Source organism: Schistosoma mansoni, chromosome 3 (genome assembly GCF_000237925.1).
Source record: "Schistosoma mansoni strain Puerto Rico chromosome 3, complete genome".
Classification (NCBI taxonomy): domain Eukaryota; kingdom Metazoa; phylum Platyhelminthes; class Trematoda; order Strigeidida; family Schistosomatidae; genus Schistosoma; species Schistosoma mansoni.
Window position 1 is genome coordinate 5,875,263 of NC_031497.1, and position 15,103 is coordinate 5,890,365.

At 32.7% G+C, this 15,103-nt stretch overlaps 1 protein-coding gene across 1 annotated transcript in view; it reads right to left on the reverse strand.

Moving 5' to 3' along the window:
- Window positions 1–15,103, reverse strand: part of Smp_159720 (putative atpase, class VI, type 11c) — a gene marked incomplete at both ends in the record, with an annotated part of 47,217 nt that overhangs the window by 7,234 nt on the left and 24,880 nt on the right. Inside the window, 5 exons of the mRNA XM_018799012.1 lie at window positions 788–906; window positions 3,965–4,118; window positions 4,558–4,749; window positions 6,760–7,090; window positions 7,642–7,660. Of these exons, the coding sequence (XP_018650844.1) occupies window positions 788–906; window positions 3,965–4,118; window positions 4,558–4,749; window positions 6,760–7,090; window positions 7,642–7,660 (815 nt within the window). The remainder of the gene's footprint in view (window positions 1–787; window positions 907–3,964; window positions 4,119–4,557; window positions 4,750–6,759; window positions 7,091–7,641; window positions 7,661–15,103) is intronic.

The window sequence follows — 15,103 nt, forward strand, 5'->3', positions numbered from 1 at the left end:
AATATTCTTCGTTCAAATATTAGTCTTTTAATATGATTGGGATTTTTAAACGATTAAAATGTTTGAACTAAATTGAATAAAAGACGATTGATGAGACAGACAATCGCAATTTTCATTCATACGAATGATCTGTTAGTAAAAATACTAGGAAGGGAAGAATATAGAATCATATAACAGGATATTTGTGGTCTATAAATGACAAAAACAAGAGAGCAAGATTATTGACTTAAACAGACTTCAGCGCCAACAACCCTAAATGAAATTACAGTTATCAAAACCCCATATCCACTGAAGAATGATAAGGTTGAGTATAATGAAGTATTAAAACAAATATATTTCATATACTTCAATAGCTATTTCACTTCCTCCTTATCATATACATTGAAATAATAAATGATTGAATGAATACGTGACTGAAGAAAATTTTCCACTTGAACAGCATTACAAAAATCAAAATTCCACAAAATACATTAGCCGCCAACAAACTTTGTTACGTTACCCTAAGAAATCGATCGCAATTAAATGTAGAGATTATAGAAACATCGTAAGGAAATGGGATTCCTATGTTTTAAAATATCAGTAGTCACTGTTTTCATACAGCTAGACCAACAACAGTTGATCACTTTCAATGGCCTCAGATCTGATCGATTTTTTGAGAGGGAAACCTGTAAGCCTAGAAATTTACCGTTGGCAAACATACGTAAATGTTATCATGAACCCATTTCCAATTAAACTGAACAAAAACCACTTGATAAAAAGTTCACTCACAATAAAAAATATACCTCACCTCTTTAGTTTTAATCTGTTGATTACTGAATGATAGATTAGTTATCAATAACTGTTGGGTAAATTTATCAAGTTTACGTTTTTCAGTTAATAAATCTTGAAAAGGTCGATCTTCGTAAGCTTAAATGAATTTAATGTTAAAAGAAAAAGGTAAGCAAAAAAGAGAAAGAAGATCAGTGAGGAGCAAATAAAGTAATCAAATGTACAAATACAAATGAATCAGTATCAATTATACTACAATTAATTATTGTATAACAGTTATGATCAAAATAAACTAAATGCATTAAGCAAACTAATGGCAACAGACAGTTACATTTGTTAAAACTTCTAAATTAATTAATTTTAAATAGGTAAACTGAAAGAATACGAGTACAGTTTAACAGTTATGGAAATTGAAACACGTTACGTTTGCTTCAGATAGAATCGACAGAAATCCGTTTCTTAGTTAAGAGAAAATAGTAACATAAAGGATCCAAGCCAAGAAACCGTAGTGAACTGACATTTTCAACACAAAAATATATGAAATGATATTAAGAATGGCAGTGGTATATCATGTATAGAATAAATCTCTCACCGCAGTCAACACAAGTTAACTGTCAACATACTTATCCAAGTGAAGCGTTGAGCGTATCTTGCTTCATCGTTTTTTGATGTAAAATAGGTAATAATATGAACTACTTCTGAGGTAAGGAATGACGACTGATATATACAATTATTGAGTGAGAGAATAGTTCCTGAAAAGTTGGTAGCAAGAAAGGCTGTATTTAAGATGAAGTTACTAACAAAATTGATGACATTTAGACACTTATAACGAACAACGGTCGATATATCAATCCTAGATAAAAATCCGTGGGCTTTCATATAAGGAGCTTAGTAATACGACAACCTAGCGAAACACTTGCTACACTGGTTTGTACTGTCATAAACCAATAGACAGGTTCATCTACATAAAATGTATCACAATGAGGCACCGTGATAACGTACTAAACACTACACAATAGTAAGGGAAAATGTAAGTTGACAGATGTATGAAGTTACCATAAATTAACAAGAGTGATACGAGTAGCTAGAGTAAAAGAACAAAAGGGGTAATTTGAACAACCCTACCGATCTTCCACTTGTTCTGGATATTGCGTGTGTGTATATTAACTGTTGCTGTGGTTGTCAGGATTCCTTCTGACAACTATTAGACATCCGTTTTGTGACTTCCTAAGAATTTCAGGCTTCTCTATGAGACGTCACAACTATTCAATTCAAAGATTTCAAACTTTCAGCACAGATTTTAGATAGTTTACGTCGTTTAAATGACATTTATGTTTAACGTTCTTTTAGTAAGGTTTTTATACGGCATAGGACTGCTAATCTTACGCCTAAATCACCTTTATCTTGGCTTAGAACCAGAAGTAACCCTAGAAGCTCTGACTTTAGATAGAGTCCTTAGTCATAATACTTCTTAAAATATTTTTTTATTTTCAATTTTTTTCTCATTTACATTAGAAATGATGATGACGAGATCAAGCGCAATCTCAGCATTTAATTTAATTTCAATAATGTCTTGTACGTCTTTTCACATTAAAATTAGTAACCCGTGTAAAGAAAAAATATACATGAATTATCTTTACCTGCCAGTTTATTGATATTTATATTAATAGAAATGAGAAAGAATGTACATTTTAATTTACATTCACAGTTTCTAGTCTTGTTGACAGTGTAATAAGAAAACATGTTGTTTTAAATGTCAGTTCATACAAATATGAATTTTTTTTCATTTTTGTAATCACCTTCTAACAAGTACTTTGTGTAAGAAAAATCAGACTAACTAGCTTACATTATCATCAATTTTTATAAGTCACAACTTTATTCTTATATAACTGATAAGTAAATGCTTTACACTATCTGTTTGATTAACTTTATGAGGCTCTTTTTCCCGACTAACTGTTATATCCCGATAACAATAGTGAATGGTAACTTTGGGATCCATTTATGGACCAATATTATGCATATATTTTTATTCTATAATCGCTAAATAACTAAACTATTCATATCCATGTTACCCTTATTATAAGCTTTATTTTGACCTATAGACTATTATTATACGATTTACCATTCTTGAGTTATCCCTAGTCTATTAATTGCAGCCTCCCACATTCACAGCCATATTTGGCTAAATCTCGTACGAATGTTATTTTCTATTTTATTGGTACGATGTGGTCAGTCCGTTTGGTATATAAACTCAGTATGTTTGAAATACAATGATTCATACCGCAGAGGCTGTTATTGGTGTTCTGGACTTAACTGGCTGGGCTAGGCAGAAGCAGGACCGATAAGCACTCTAGACTGCTCGTACGGTTTTCGTGTGTCACTGTTCCAATTGATAATTCACTGCTCTCTGATTGGCGGTTTTATCACGTCATACGTTAGCAAGGCATCCACTCGGCCACAAGCTATAACACCAACTTTGAAATGTTTGTCTTGAAGTTAGTCAATCGTCACTGAACAGTTATTATTTAATAAGATTGTCTGAAAAGCCATTAAAAATAAAGAGCCATTAGTTATTTTAACGAAACATACTTACAACTTCATACGAGTTCGTATTGATAACATTCCGGCCTTATGTTATATCTTGTCATCGCTAATTGCTATGTCAGGATCGCTTATTACTTATATTTGTAAAACTAGAAACCACTGCAATTCCCACGAAGCGAAGTAAGACAATCAAGAATGGTACACGTGAAAACCTATTAACCCCAAAACACGACGACAACCTTAGTTGCAAATACACTCATCGATATATTGATTATACACCCATTTCGATTATTAATTAGGATGAAATCGCACATATAAAAAAATACTTAGTTATAACAAATCATACGCTGCATGTCATGCTGAGCACAGTTAAGGTAAATAAACGCAAGAATTTAGTATCTTGAACAAAACGACCACACTTAAATAAGTTAAAGTTATACCGAATAAAATATCAAACTGGGAAACAAAATAAATACTATACTGAGTAATTATATTACACTGAATTGAAAACGTAATTAATCTTGACAGAAAATCACAATGGGTAAAAGGATGTAATTTCGCTTTTTAATCCCGTCATATCAATATGAATTTAACGTACATCAAAACACAATATATATGCTTAAGAGTAAATAAATACATAACATTAACTTACCACAATAATCTTCATCTTTTTCAGAATGTGTCGTACTGCCTTGAGTATCATTAATGATTAAATGAAAACACCATTCGAAAAATGCACCTAACGATCTTTTTTGATGTAAACTTAATAAACGTGTTTTAAACACATCAGAACGACAAACGGGAATCTAATATAAAAAAGATGTGATATATGCATATACTCATTAATAATAAAACCACAAATCAATAACAATAAGATAGTTCACTAATAAAAAATTGGAGGATACTTTTTAGGGCAAACATCCAAATTCAAATAATACTGGAGAGCTAATTCAGTATTAAGGACCAAACGAAAGATCTTCAAGATCTAACAATGACAATGTTACTATGGAGATTATTCAGCCAAAATGACACAATCTTCATTCTCTAATATTTTTTATTGTAATATTTTGTGAGAAAACCATGCAACTAAAACTGTACAACCTCAACAACTTAAATAAAATGTAAAGTGATGATAACCTGCATATGAGTTTTTAGTAATTTGAATAAATTTTAATCGTAAAGGTGTGCAAAAACCAGCTACACCATAAACCAACAAAAATAAATAGAAAATTTGTAGTCACTCACTTTTACTACACGACCCATACAATTTGTTGAGGAAGATTGATTATCAGCATCATTTGAGACTGTTCCAGACTGTTGTGTGCACTCGTTATTACCAATATAAGCTAACAGGCGTGATACAAAGCGAAATTCTAGATATCTTGTTACATCAGCACGTTGAAGCGCAGTTACTACAGGACTGTGTGAATAAAGTATCTGAAAACAAAGAGAGCAATCACAATAATGTATAAATTGGCAATATAGCTCATGAAATTCAAAATGTTCATTCTTGAAAACTTAATAAACAGTAGAACTAATCATATTTTAACCGTTCTGCTCTCGTTAACTCACACACCTATTAGTTATAATTTAATTTCTACCAAGTAATTTTTCTTTTGTTAGAAGACAGTCGTATCTTTCAGAGATGTAATTTACGATACAACTGAATGGTTAGGAATAAATTTGTTAGAAAAGTAAACTATTTGAAGGCTATAATATTGTTCAGGTTCAATACTAGGACAGTAGTATAATGAATGAAGAATTGGTGGGTAAAACCAATTCATTGTTTTGTACACAATCACACAGTACCTCTGTAAACTATGAAAATCATACACTAAATACATCATTTGCACATATTCATTGAGTCATCTTTTACATACTCCATCATCCCTCCCATTCTGTGGCTGTTGTTCTCTGTTTCCTTCCTGTTTTCTTTATTTCAATCTTCTGCCGGTAAGCCTTCCACTTCCAATTCCTACTACATACTACTCATGTCTGTCCGCATAAGTAGCTCACACAATAGTAGTAATCGTAGTAGTGGAATTTTGATAGATTGTTAAATGGTTTGTGACCTAGGCTGATGACAAGACACAGGTTTAGGTTGTTATCTGATTTAGTAAGAAACATTATTTTTCCGCTGAAACTGTACGACTTTAACTGGTTGAGATCTATATTTCAACTATCGAAATTTTCTAATAGTTTAGCCAATTAGTGTGGAACAATTATTTATATTTCATGTACTCAGTTATGAGCCAAACGTCTTTACCTCCTAATAGCTAGTGATAGTATTAGCCAGCACAAACAAATTTTTTTGGGAAAGCATTAGAATACGCAACACGGTTGCTGAAAGATGAGTGCCATCACTCATGTTTAGAGATATACAAATAAGTTTTATCTGACTATTATGTTTAAAAGACATCATATTAAGGTAGACCATGTCTTTCTGTAAGGTAAATGAGTGGTCACCTGTTGGGCGTTAACTAAGTTTTTTTTTAGTGAGCACATAGAATCGATTGAAAAAGTGTATATTGATCTTATATGCACTTGTGAATTTAACTGAATGATAAGAGTAAATCAGATAGCACAGTTATTGGACAGTAGAATTTATCTGAGTTCATTCACATTGTATATATGTATAGAATTTGAACCAGTGATCTGAAAGTTGAAAGTCGAGTTCCCACCCCAATAATCTAAGTGTAATTTATAGTTAGGGATTTAATTATATGAAGCAACTTAAACTGCTACCTTGACGCAATGGCCATACTTGACAATAATGATGACCTGGTTGCACTATATTGGATGAAACATTTGTTCCTTTAGGTTTTATCATGACAGGGAAGTCAGTTGAAGAGCCGTAAGGGTAAAATCGACAAAATCGAAGTTTCAGAGCAAATTCGTACTGTTGACTGTCATGAAGCGTGATGACAGCAGGGTGTTCCCTTCAAAGAACTAACATCTGCAGAGATGCTGACTTCCTAGATAGGGTTAGAAAAGGTTGGGCCTAAGAATAACACAATGCATTGACCCAAAGTACGGATCTAGCATATATGAAACTACTGAAAAATGTTCGAGTAACAAGAATTAAGCCATATCACAGGTTTAAACTCCGCTCAAATTACCTCATTTTCACGCCTAGGTAGTATTACTGGTCCTCATATAGCGTGACTTAGTGCTTGGTGCATAAACTTATATTTGGAAAGTGAGTTTATTAACATTTTCCTCAAATGACAGTAGTTGCTCAAAAGTTATAGATACCATCCGATTGCCAAATACAATATAGGGAAGGTACAGCAGGTGACCCCATTTGAATGCTTAAAGCAGAGTCAGCTTTATGCATGCTTTAAATGAATAATCCCATTAACTGTAGCGAAACGTGTTATTGAAATTGATGAAAAAATCAGACTTAATAGTTACTACACGTGTACTTAACAATGACACTGACATTACCTTTGGCACTATGTCTATATCATGTAGACGCACAGCGTTTCGTAGTTCAGACCGAGACCATAATTTTTGGCATTGAACAATCTTATCAGCGTCATCAGATTTCTGTTCGGTTACTGTAACAACATTTTCATGTTCATTCCTATTGGATTTCTCTTGTTCTTCTCCAAGCTCGCGAATTACACTAGAAATTTCAGTGCTAATATGTTCGTGTTGGACAATGATATCACTAGATAATGCCATTGTGCTTGGCGAGTCATTATTAACTTTTCTGCTGACATTACTAGAGTTTTCAGCATCATTATCATCATGGGAATCGAAACTCTCGTCACAGCTATCACCAATAGTAGTAATAAAAAAAAACAAGCAACAGTACTGAATTATTATATCACTACAAAATGTGTTAATATTGGCATTAAACAATTAATTTACAACTTATGAGAACTTATCAGAAATCAACATGAGTTATTTCAGTGACGATGGTTTTTTACATGGCTACACTGAACTGAACAAGTTGTCTTCAATTAGTTACCATCTGCTCATACCGTTTTAGGTTTCAAGACCCTATTTTAATCTACTTTTAGTAGGTATATCAGCATTTACTGATACTCCAACCAAAATAGGTATACGAGAAATGTGTTTTATTAGACAAAAAATATTTCATCAGTAAAAAGGAGATGTTATGTGGTGGGAAAAACATTTTCACACCTCTGAATTCAAAAGTTTTACATTAGACTGTTTGGAATGATACAAAATCAAATACTAGATTGAAATTTTAAAAAACAAATAATACTCACCCTAGAAACCATTCTGATGACTTGTGAGTGACTAAAGGAGACTCAATCCCGCTGAGATCTAAACATTTATCTTTGATGATTGGAAGACTTTTGTGGCAGCCAGGTTCCTAACAAATCATAATGGAGATATTTAAAGTAAGAAATGAACTTACAATTTGACTAAGAAGTTTCTCGAATTCAGGGAATCGTAAAGATGCAAGGACTCCACCATAATAAGCATTTCTATGGTATGTTAACATATAAATCATGAGTCAAAATTACCGATCGATATGAAGAATTTGTTTTCCCAATATTGATAAACTTGCAGAGATTAGGGATTCACTTAAGCCTGGAATACGAAGGGAATAATTTCCGTGAATCAGTATAACTTTCCAGTAAAGTTTTAGCTAAAGCATTGGGCGACGAAACTATAACTTGTGGACGAAGCAATCAGATTAAGGATAACAAGTTTTGGATTTTGGCGAAGAGTTCATCCATCCATTTGGTTCAAGAGCATTTTGGCATTTTAGTTTATGTCAGCTAGTGATGAAAATCTTAAATCTAATTCTTAACCCTAACAATGAACTGTAAATCATAATCTTTATTCTTCTCATAAGCTAATAACTCATCTAGCCTTAGTGGACATTCCCAAGGCCACTAGAGTCATTTAAAGGTCATCGGAAAATTGTAACCGTAAAGAACCTCAGTGTATCTAGTCGGACCCATGAAGAGCCTTTAAAACTAACATTCTTTTTTCCTCAACAATCCATTAACTCAACAGTGACTAAAGTAACCAGACTGACATAACAGCCTAGTTTTGGGGAGTGAAGACTACTGTGTACACTTTGTAAACATACATATATGTTTAAAAAAGAATTATTGTGTTGCTTTTTGAAATTAAAACATGATGACCAAGCTGTAGACACAAGGGATTCTGTAAGGAAGACATCCTGTCCAAATTTTTTGTTCACCGATTGCATCGCAACTCTTACACACAACAACTAGGTACTATAAAGAACCTTTTATTTCTATTAGTGTAAATAATTTTGTCTTCTATAAAACATTTGGATGCAAATAAGAATCAGGGAAAAGACCCAGCAAATACAAGTACGGTAGAATGCTTGAAGTAAGTTACAGAAAGCAAACGAAATGGTGTTATGACGCTAATTTAATATAAACTGAACAAGATAATAGTCATATGAAGGAGAAAGTCTATATAGCTAAATGCCCTACTAGTTTGACAGAATACAGGGAATATAAACAGCGACTATTCAACGCTAAGATTCAGTTGAATATTAAAAGTCAATGGTGTAACATAAGGATTTTCCAACATACCTGTACCGTCAATGACACAATCAACCCGCTCCGGGAAATCCATTCGAAAACGGTAACACTAATAACCTTGACAAAGGACACATTGAAGTTGATGAAAGATTCAAAGTCCAGTTCCACATATACCTTGGTAGCGATCTGCGAAACCATTTTTGCTAGACTCGTGCTATGATTTCAGGGAACACTCATCGCTTAAATACTTTATGAGTAACCAGTAATGGCCCCGTTCACTAGTAGGTTGTTTCGTTTGTTAGAGTGAAACGGAAACTTAGCAGTCAGTTGTTTATTGCCACTGGATTATGACAGCACTGCTTTGATTATCCGGAAATGCAGAAGATGGATTTGATCGAAAGTAAAATGTTTTTTAGCAGCAAGTAAACCCCCAAAATAAATAGTTCTGTAAGTCTTTAACATTTGCAATAGCCTCAATAATTTGTGGCGCCAATGAAATATCACTGGGCCCTTGCCAAATCATCCGACAGTTAAGCTAATGAATCTTAAACAGTTTACTGATCTTTATCAAGGTCAAAGATGTGTGTTAATCAGTTTTACTCCACACTTTGTTCTTGTACGTACGCTTACTAGTACATTTCCATCACAACGTTGTTAAAGCTATACAGTCACCGAAGCTACCACAGTATCTAGATATGAAGGAAAGGTAACTCACGTTAGGTACAAACCAAGAGGTATCATTTCGACGAAAACTGAGTAGTCACGTGATTACTTTCCAACTCGTGACAGCCCAGAAACATCGACACAGATCAATGATATTGGTGACCTACGAGTTTTAGCGGATGCGAGCTAGCCGGAGGCACTCAGTCAAACATCCGCGTCAGATCATCACTCAACAAACCGTGCCAAGCATACTCCTCATTAGGTAGTCAGAGTAAACTACATGCTTCTCGACATAATGACTACCCATCAACCATACCTTCCAAATTTTTTATTCTTGGCTTCTAGTTTGATTTGATTATGTATCATCGATTTCAAAAGTGGTACGGACAACAGAAACTCAAAACATCAGTGAAATCTTTAGTAGTTGTACTGTAGTTCTGAAGATGATAAGGTAGCATTGAGAAATAAAGATACGTAGTAAACAATTGAAACTCAAATTCCATACTGAGTAAAAGTTTGACTAATTTCGTGCATTTTGGAAGAAACGCGCAAAAGACCTAGAAATAATAATGATCTGTGTTTTCACTCAGAATTTCGGGAAAAAAAATAAAGTTCCAGAAAGATACCAGTATTTTTACTATTTTGGGGAAGTCGCCGAAATGTACACTTGGGCAGAATATGCCGAACCTCAGTAAACTAAATACATTAATAATCCGAAGTTTCAAATGACTTTGGAGAACTCAAAGTTCTGCTAAATTTTTCCTGAATACCTCAAAATTTGAGGTTGCAACATAGTTTTACTCTGAACAACTAGCTGTCTGCTAGTTTCCACCAAAAATTTGTATCTATTGTTCATTGCACAACTTGTTCTTCATGATACTCTAGAAACTTGACTTTACCAATTTTGTGATAACAAGCCACAGACTAAACACTTTGAAAGTTGATTTATTGACTCTAACCTACAAACGACAGCTGAAATTCATAGGAATTTGGTTTTGGTGGTGACCTTGTCTGTTCGAATAAATAACGGATGGTTAGATGAGCTCGTTAAAGCGTCTGCTCTAGTTAGTTTTATCTTGCTATGGAATACTTTTCTTCCGGAAGCTGACTAGTTGAAACTTTTCTCGTCAGTATCACTCTGTATACAACTAGCTACATATCTTACCAGCCATCATTTACTATTTCTTTGTTTGTCCTGTAGTCCCTCGTTAGGATAATTAGCATATCAGTCCCCGTCAAACTTTACAAAGCCTAACTGCAAGCGTAGTGTACGAATTGTGCAGTGCCGAGTGGTGAAAGGAAATATGATAATAATTTATCATATTGCTCATATTTCAACAGATCCCTTTTAAATCTTGGTCTAAGGCTACAACTAAGTAGGCATGAATTCGGGTTAGCACACGGAACATTATGCAGAAAACTGAGTACTAACTTTATTGGGATAAAAATTTTCAAGTTCTGAAGCCCCTTCTGACGAGTGAAAGTAATGGCGCTTCATGGTTGCTTCCACTACAAAATGTTATTTCATATTCAATGATACGTTTGGAGATTATAGGATTCATCTACCCCCGATGACTTGTGTTAACCACCTCCTAGATTTCCCAAGGGTCAAAATATGAAACAAACGTTTCTATATTCGAAAATCGCATCCAGTCCGGACGTAGTCTCATGGATCTAATTTTTTCAGAATGATGCTTAACAAAGTTTAAAGTTTATATCCTATGTCTCAGCAGGCGGATAGTGTTCCAGCCCATTGATGAGACAAATACACCGCCATTGTGATTCTTTTTACAGGACACGCAGGCTCTTGGATTCAAAGATTTGAGCTTGTATTTCATTTGTTGGTTTATCTCAAAATTCATCGTGTTTAAACACTTATGTGATTTTAGTAGCTCAGTTACATACGATAATGAACGTGTCTTCAGATTCTACAAATTGTAAATTTTCAGTTTTCTTCGTATACATCGGGTATGATAGGGAATATCGTACATAATTACTTAATTATTGAACTCTTCAGTACGTTTTTCAAGTTTGTTTGCCGGCTTTGTCTGTTTGGAATATAATCTCATGTATTCCGTTTTGTGTTGTTGTTGGTTCTCTCCCACAACGTTTAGAAAATACTCGTGAATAAGTGATTTTTTTATAATAATTAGAAGTAGTCAACTTCAGCATGTGAACAAGTAATTCCCAGAGCTGTCCACTACCTACCCTAGTAGTCACAAATGAATCAGTATTTAAGCTGAAGGGAAACGTGTGAGAGCATTTACAGGCAATGGATTTGTAATTCAAATCAGGGAGGGAGTTATCAGTTAACACAAACACCACAATTACTCATATACGACTGATTACTTCTAGACTATTTCAAGTTTCACTGCTTGTTTTACACTTCAATTTTTCAGTTTTTGAATATTCTAAGAATTCTTAAAAAAAAGTAATCATTGAGCGGACGTAGTAATTTGGTTCATACTTTGATTACAGTTTGATGTATTTATTTAAATAATTATTTGTGAGACTATAATTTATGGACGACCGTTTAGTGTGACCTTAAGTGTGTCCAACAGGACTAAATGAGGGTTATGAACGAGTGGGAGGAGTCGGAATTATGATTTACAGTTGACATTTAAGGTTAGGAATTGGATTTAGGGTTTTCATCACGAACTGATATCAGCTATAATACAAAAAACATTCTGTTTAGTCAAATGGATGAGTGAATTTCTTGATTGTTATCTTCTACCTGATTGGTTTGTCTATAAATTATGGTCTTGCCCATCTACTTGCCTACTATTTTACAGCTTTTTCTTGGAATAATCATTTCTGTTTTTGTTTTCTTTTAAGCAATTTTACATAATTACTAATCAGTGAGAAAATCTTGACTTCAGGAAAATAAGAGGATTTTATACTTGTTTTCAAACTTCTCTACCCAATTCAGACATATCTTACCGAAGTCACAATTACTTTTATCGGATGGTTATTTTAATTGAATTCTTATTGTCTACAAATAAACACCATTATTCGAGTAGGTTCCATACACATACAGATTAATCATATAAAGACATATAAATTTTCACAAAACAGAAATATTAAGAATAAAGTTCACTTAAAATGTTAAATAAAAGGTAGACAAATAAACATCAATTTGTAAGAAAACAATTCCTTGTTACGTAAGGGGGAAGATAGTAACAGAAAAAATGGAAGAATACTTCACACAGAAATATTGTCCTAGAATAGCTTACAATGCCGGAAATTAGGAACATGTAATCAGGATAATGAATAATCTACGAGAAGTACTGCGAAGATGTTCATAGGAGAAAATTAATTAAAAACAACTGTTATTTTAAAATAAACTTTGATATTAATATTTTTTTAGAAAAAGTATGTCCATAGACTGTTTGCTTCATTTCCAAATAGTTTTGTAAGAGAGAAAAAAGAACCGGAACCCTTTATGAGAAAGCACTGGTAAACCTTTTGTGAATAATTTACATTACTAATAATTTATATTCTATTATTTACAGAAATTGTAAATTTGAAGATTGATTATTGTACGTACTAAAAATTAAATAATAAAAAGTATATTGGCTTTAGATGACCATTACAATATATAAATATATAAATATTATATAATTATTGTATTTAAAGCTTACACGAATCATTGAGAAACATAATGACCACAATGTCTTAGATTTCACTGTTCTAATTGTAATCTCAGATATGTTGCAGAGTAAATGATTCTTTAGAATATGAATTAGTAAAATGATGTTAGAGGAAAAGAGTACACAATCTTTTTATACTGATCTATTGTGGTGTGGTCTACTTATATTCATATAGGTAGTATATGGTGATGGTCAGGCATAGAATGTATTTCACTAGAAGATCGATAAGGAAAGAATAAGAACGAAGCGCAATCGGTTTGAAAATGCATGAACAATAAAATCAGAGAAGATGGACTGATATTTGCAGAAGAAAAAGTCAAAATTGAGACAATTGATTGTTATTTTGCAAATTAACTGTTTACCGTATGATTATCAGAATTTAGTGAGATAGTTACTATAATAAACCTGTAAAGTTGGTTTAAAGATAAAATATACTATTTGAGATGCTAAATAAACTAAATATTTTCTTAAAAATATTGGTACGGTCGCTGTTGCCTTACGTGTTAGTAGAAATGTTGGATAGCGGTGTTTCGTCATTGAAAATTTTATTAAGCAGTGACAGTTAACTTTTATCCTAATAAAATTGAAGTATATGCATACAAATAATCTTTTTTTTTAGAATGGAAATAAATGTATATTTTATGTTAAATACAATTTAATTATACATAACTGTCTCGTTCTCTAATAGCTACGACTTCAATTCATAGTCAGTGTTTGATATATGAGAAAACAACCGATTGAAATGTCAGGGAGGATTTTTAGCTTCTTAGGACAACCAAGTTAATTATAATAATAAGAAATATAATAATAATAATAATAAACTGAACATTAGAAGATCATTTACATTATGTCATGGTATGACTGAGTTTAACTAAGTAAACTACCAAATAATGGACTAACTGTTTAGTTTATTATTTGATTTAAACTAAGATTGAATCATGTGCACATACTTCTGAGGAGTTAAATATTGTGAAAATCAACAAATTTCTCCTCGATTTCTCAAACGATACCTATTCATGATGAATCCTGTGTGAATTTTGATAAGAATTCCCTATCTATTATTATTTCCAAACATTTTGTTAGTTTAAACGAATGTACTTATTTAGTATTCTTCACATCACTATGCGAAAACATATGATTGAGGGCGCATTTAATCAATGTTCGCTTGTTTCAAAGTAAAGAAATTATCTGAAGCATGTACCTCATTGTTGCATTTTTAATAAAATATTATTTGACTTCAAATTAAACTGCTCTATCTGTTGTCATTTGAATATTTTTTTCATTATAAAAGTGACCAGGCATATATGCATAATTTCTTACTTATCCTTAACTAAGTCCTTTTTTTGAAAATGTGATCACACACGTTACATTCACTCAATATATTTGAAACAGACAATTATGTTCGATGAAACTATGGTCTGGATTTTAAATGACCCTGAAAATGATCACGAAATGTTCATGCTTCTTATTATTTGATTCGTACAAAGATTGTCAAAATAAAAACTGAGGTTTAAACGGTCATAGAATTTCGACATATTTGGTAGTTTTAGATGGGTCACTAATTTCTCAAGGTTTTTAACAGATTTTTCAAGTCCGAGTATAAACCACTTTTGCTATAATAGCTCAGTAATGCAGCTGAATATCAGTATTTGTTAGAGTCCATTATCTACCCATTAATCATGATGTAAATGTTCTCCCGTAGTGTTTACGATATACATCTTCCGAATTCCTGGGAAGATGACTAAGTGACGTGCTGAGACAATGGGTTGGGAACAAGGTCAATGAAATTCCTTACAGTTTTAAGAACAAAAGTGCTTGCTATGAAATGTATCAATAATGAAATTAGTTGGTAATTTATTAGGAATAGACCATAAAGGAACGTTTTTTTTTAATGTATTGTGTTTCAGATAGAATATTCATCAGAAGGAGTAAGTGTTATGTAGAATTTTGCTTCCACATAGTGTCATATTCAAC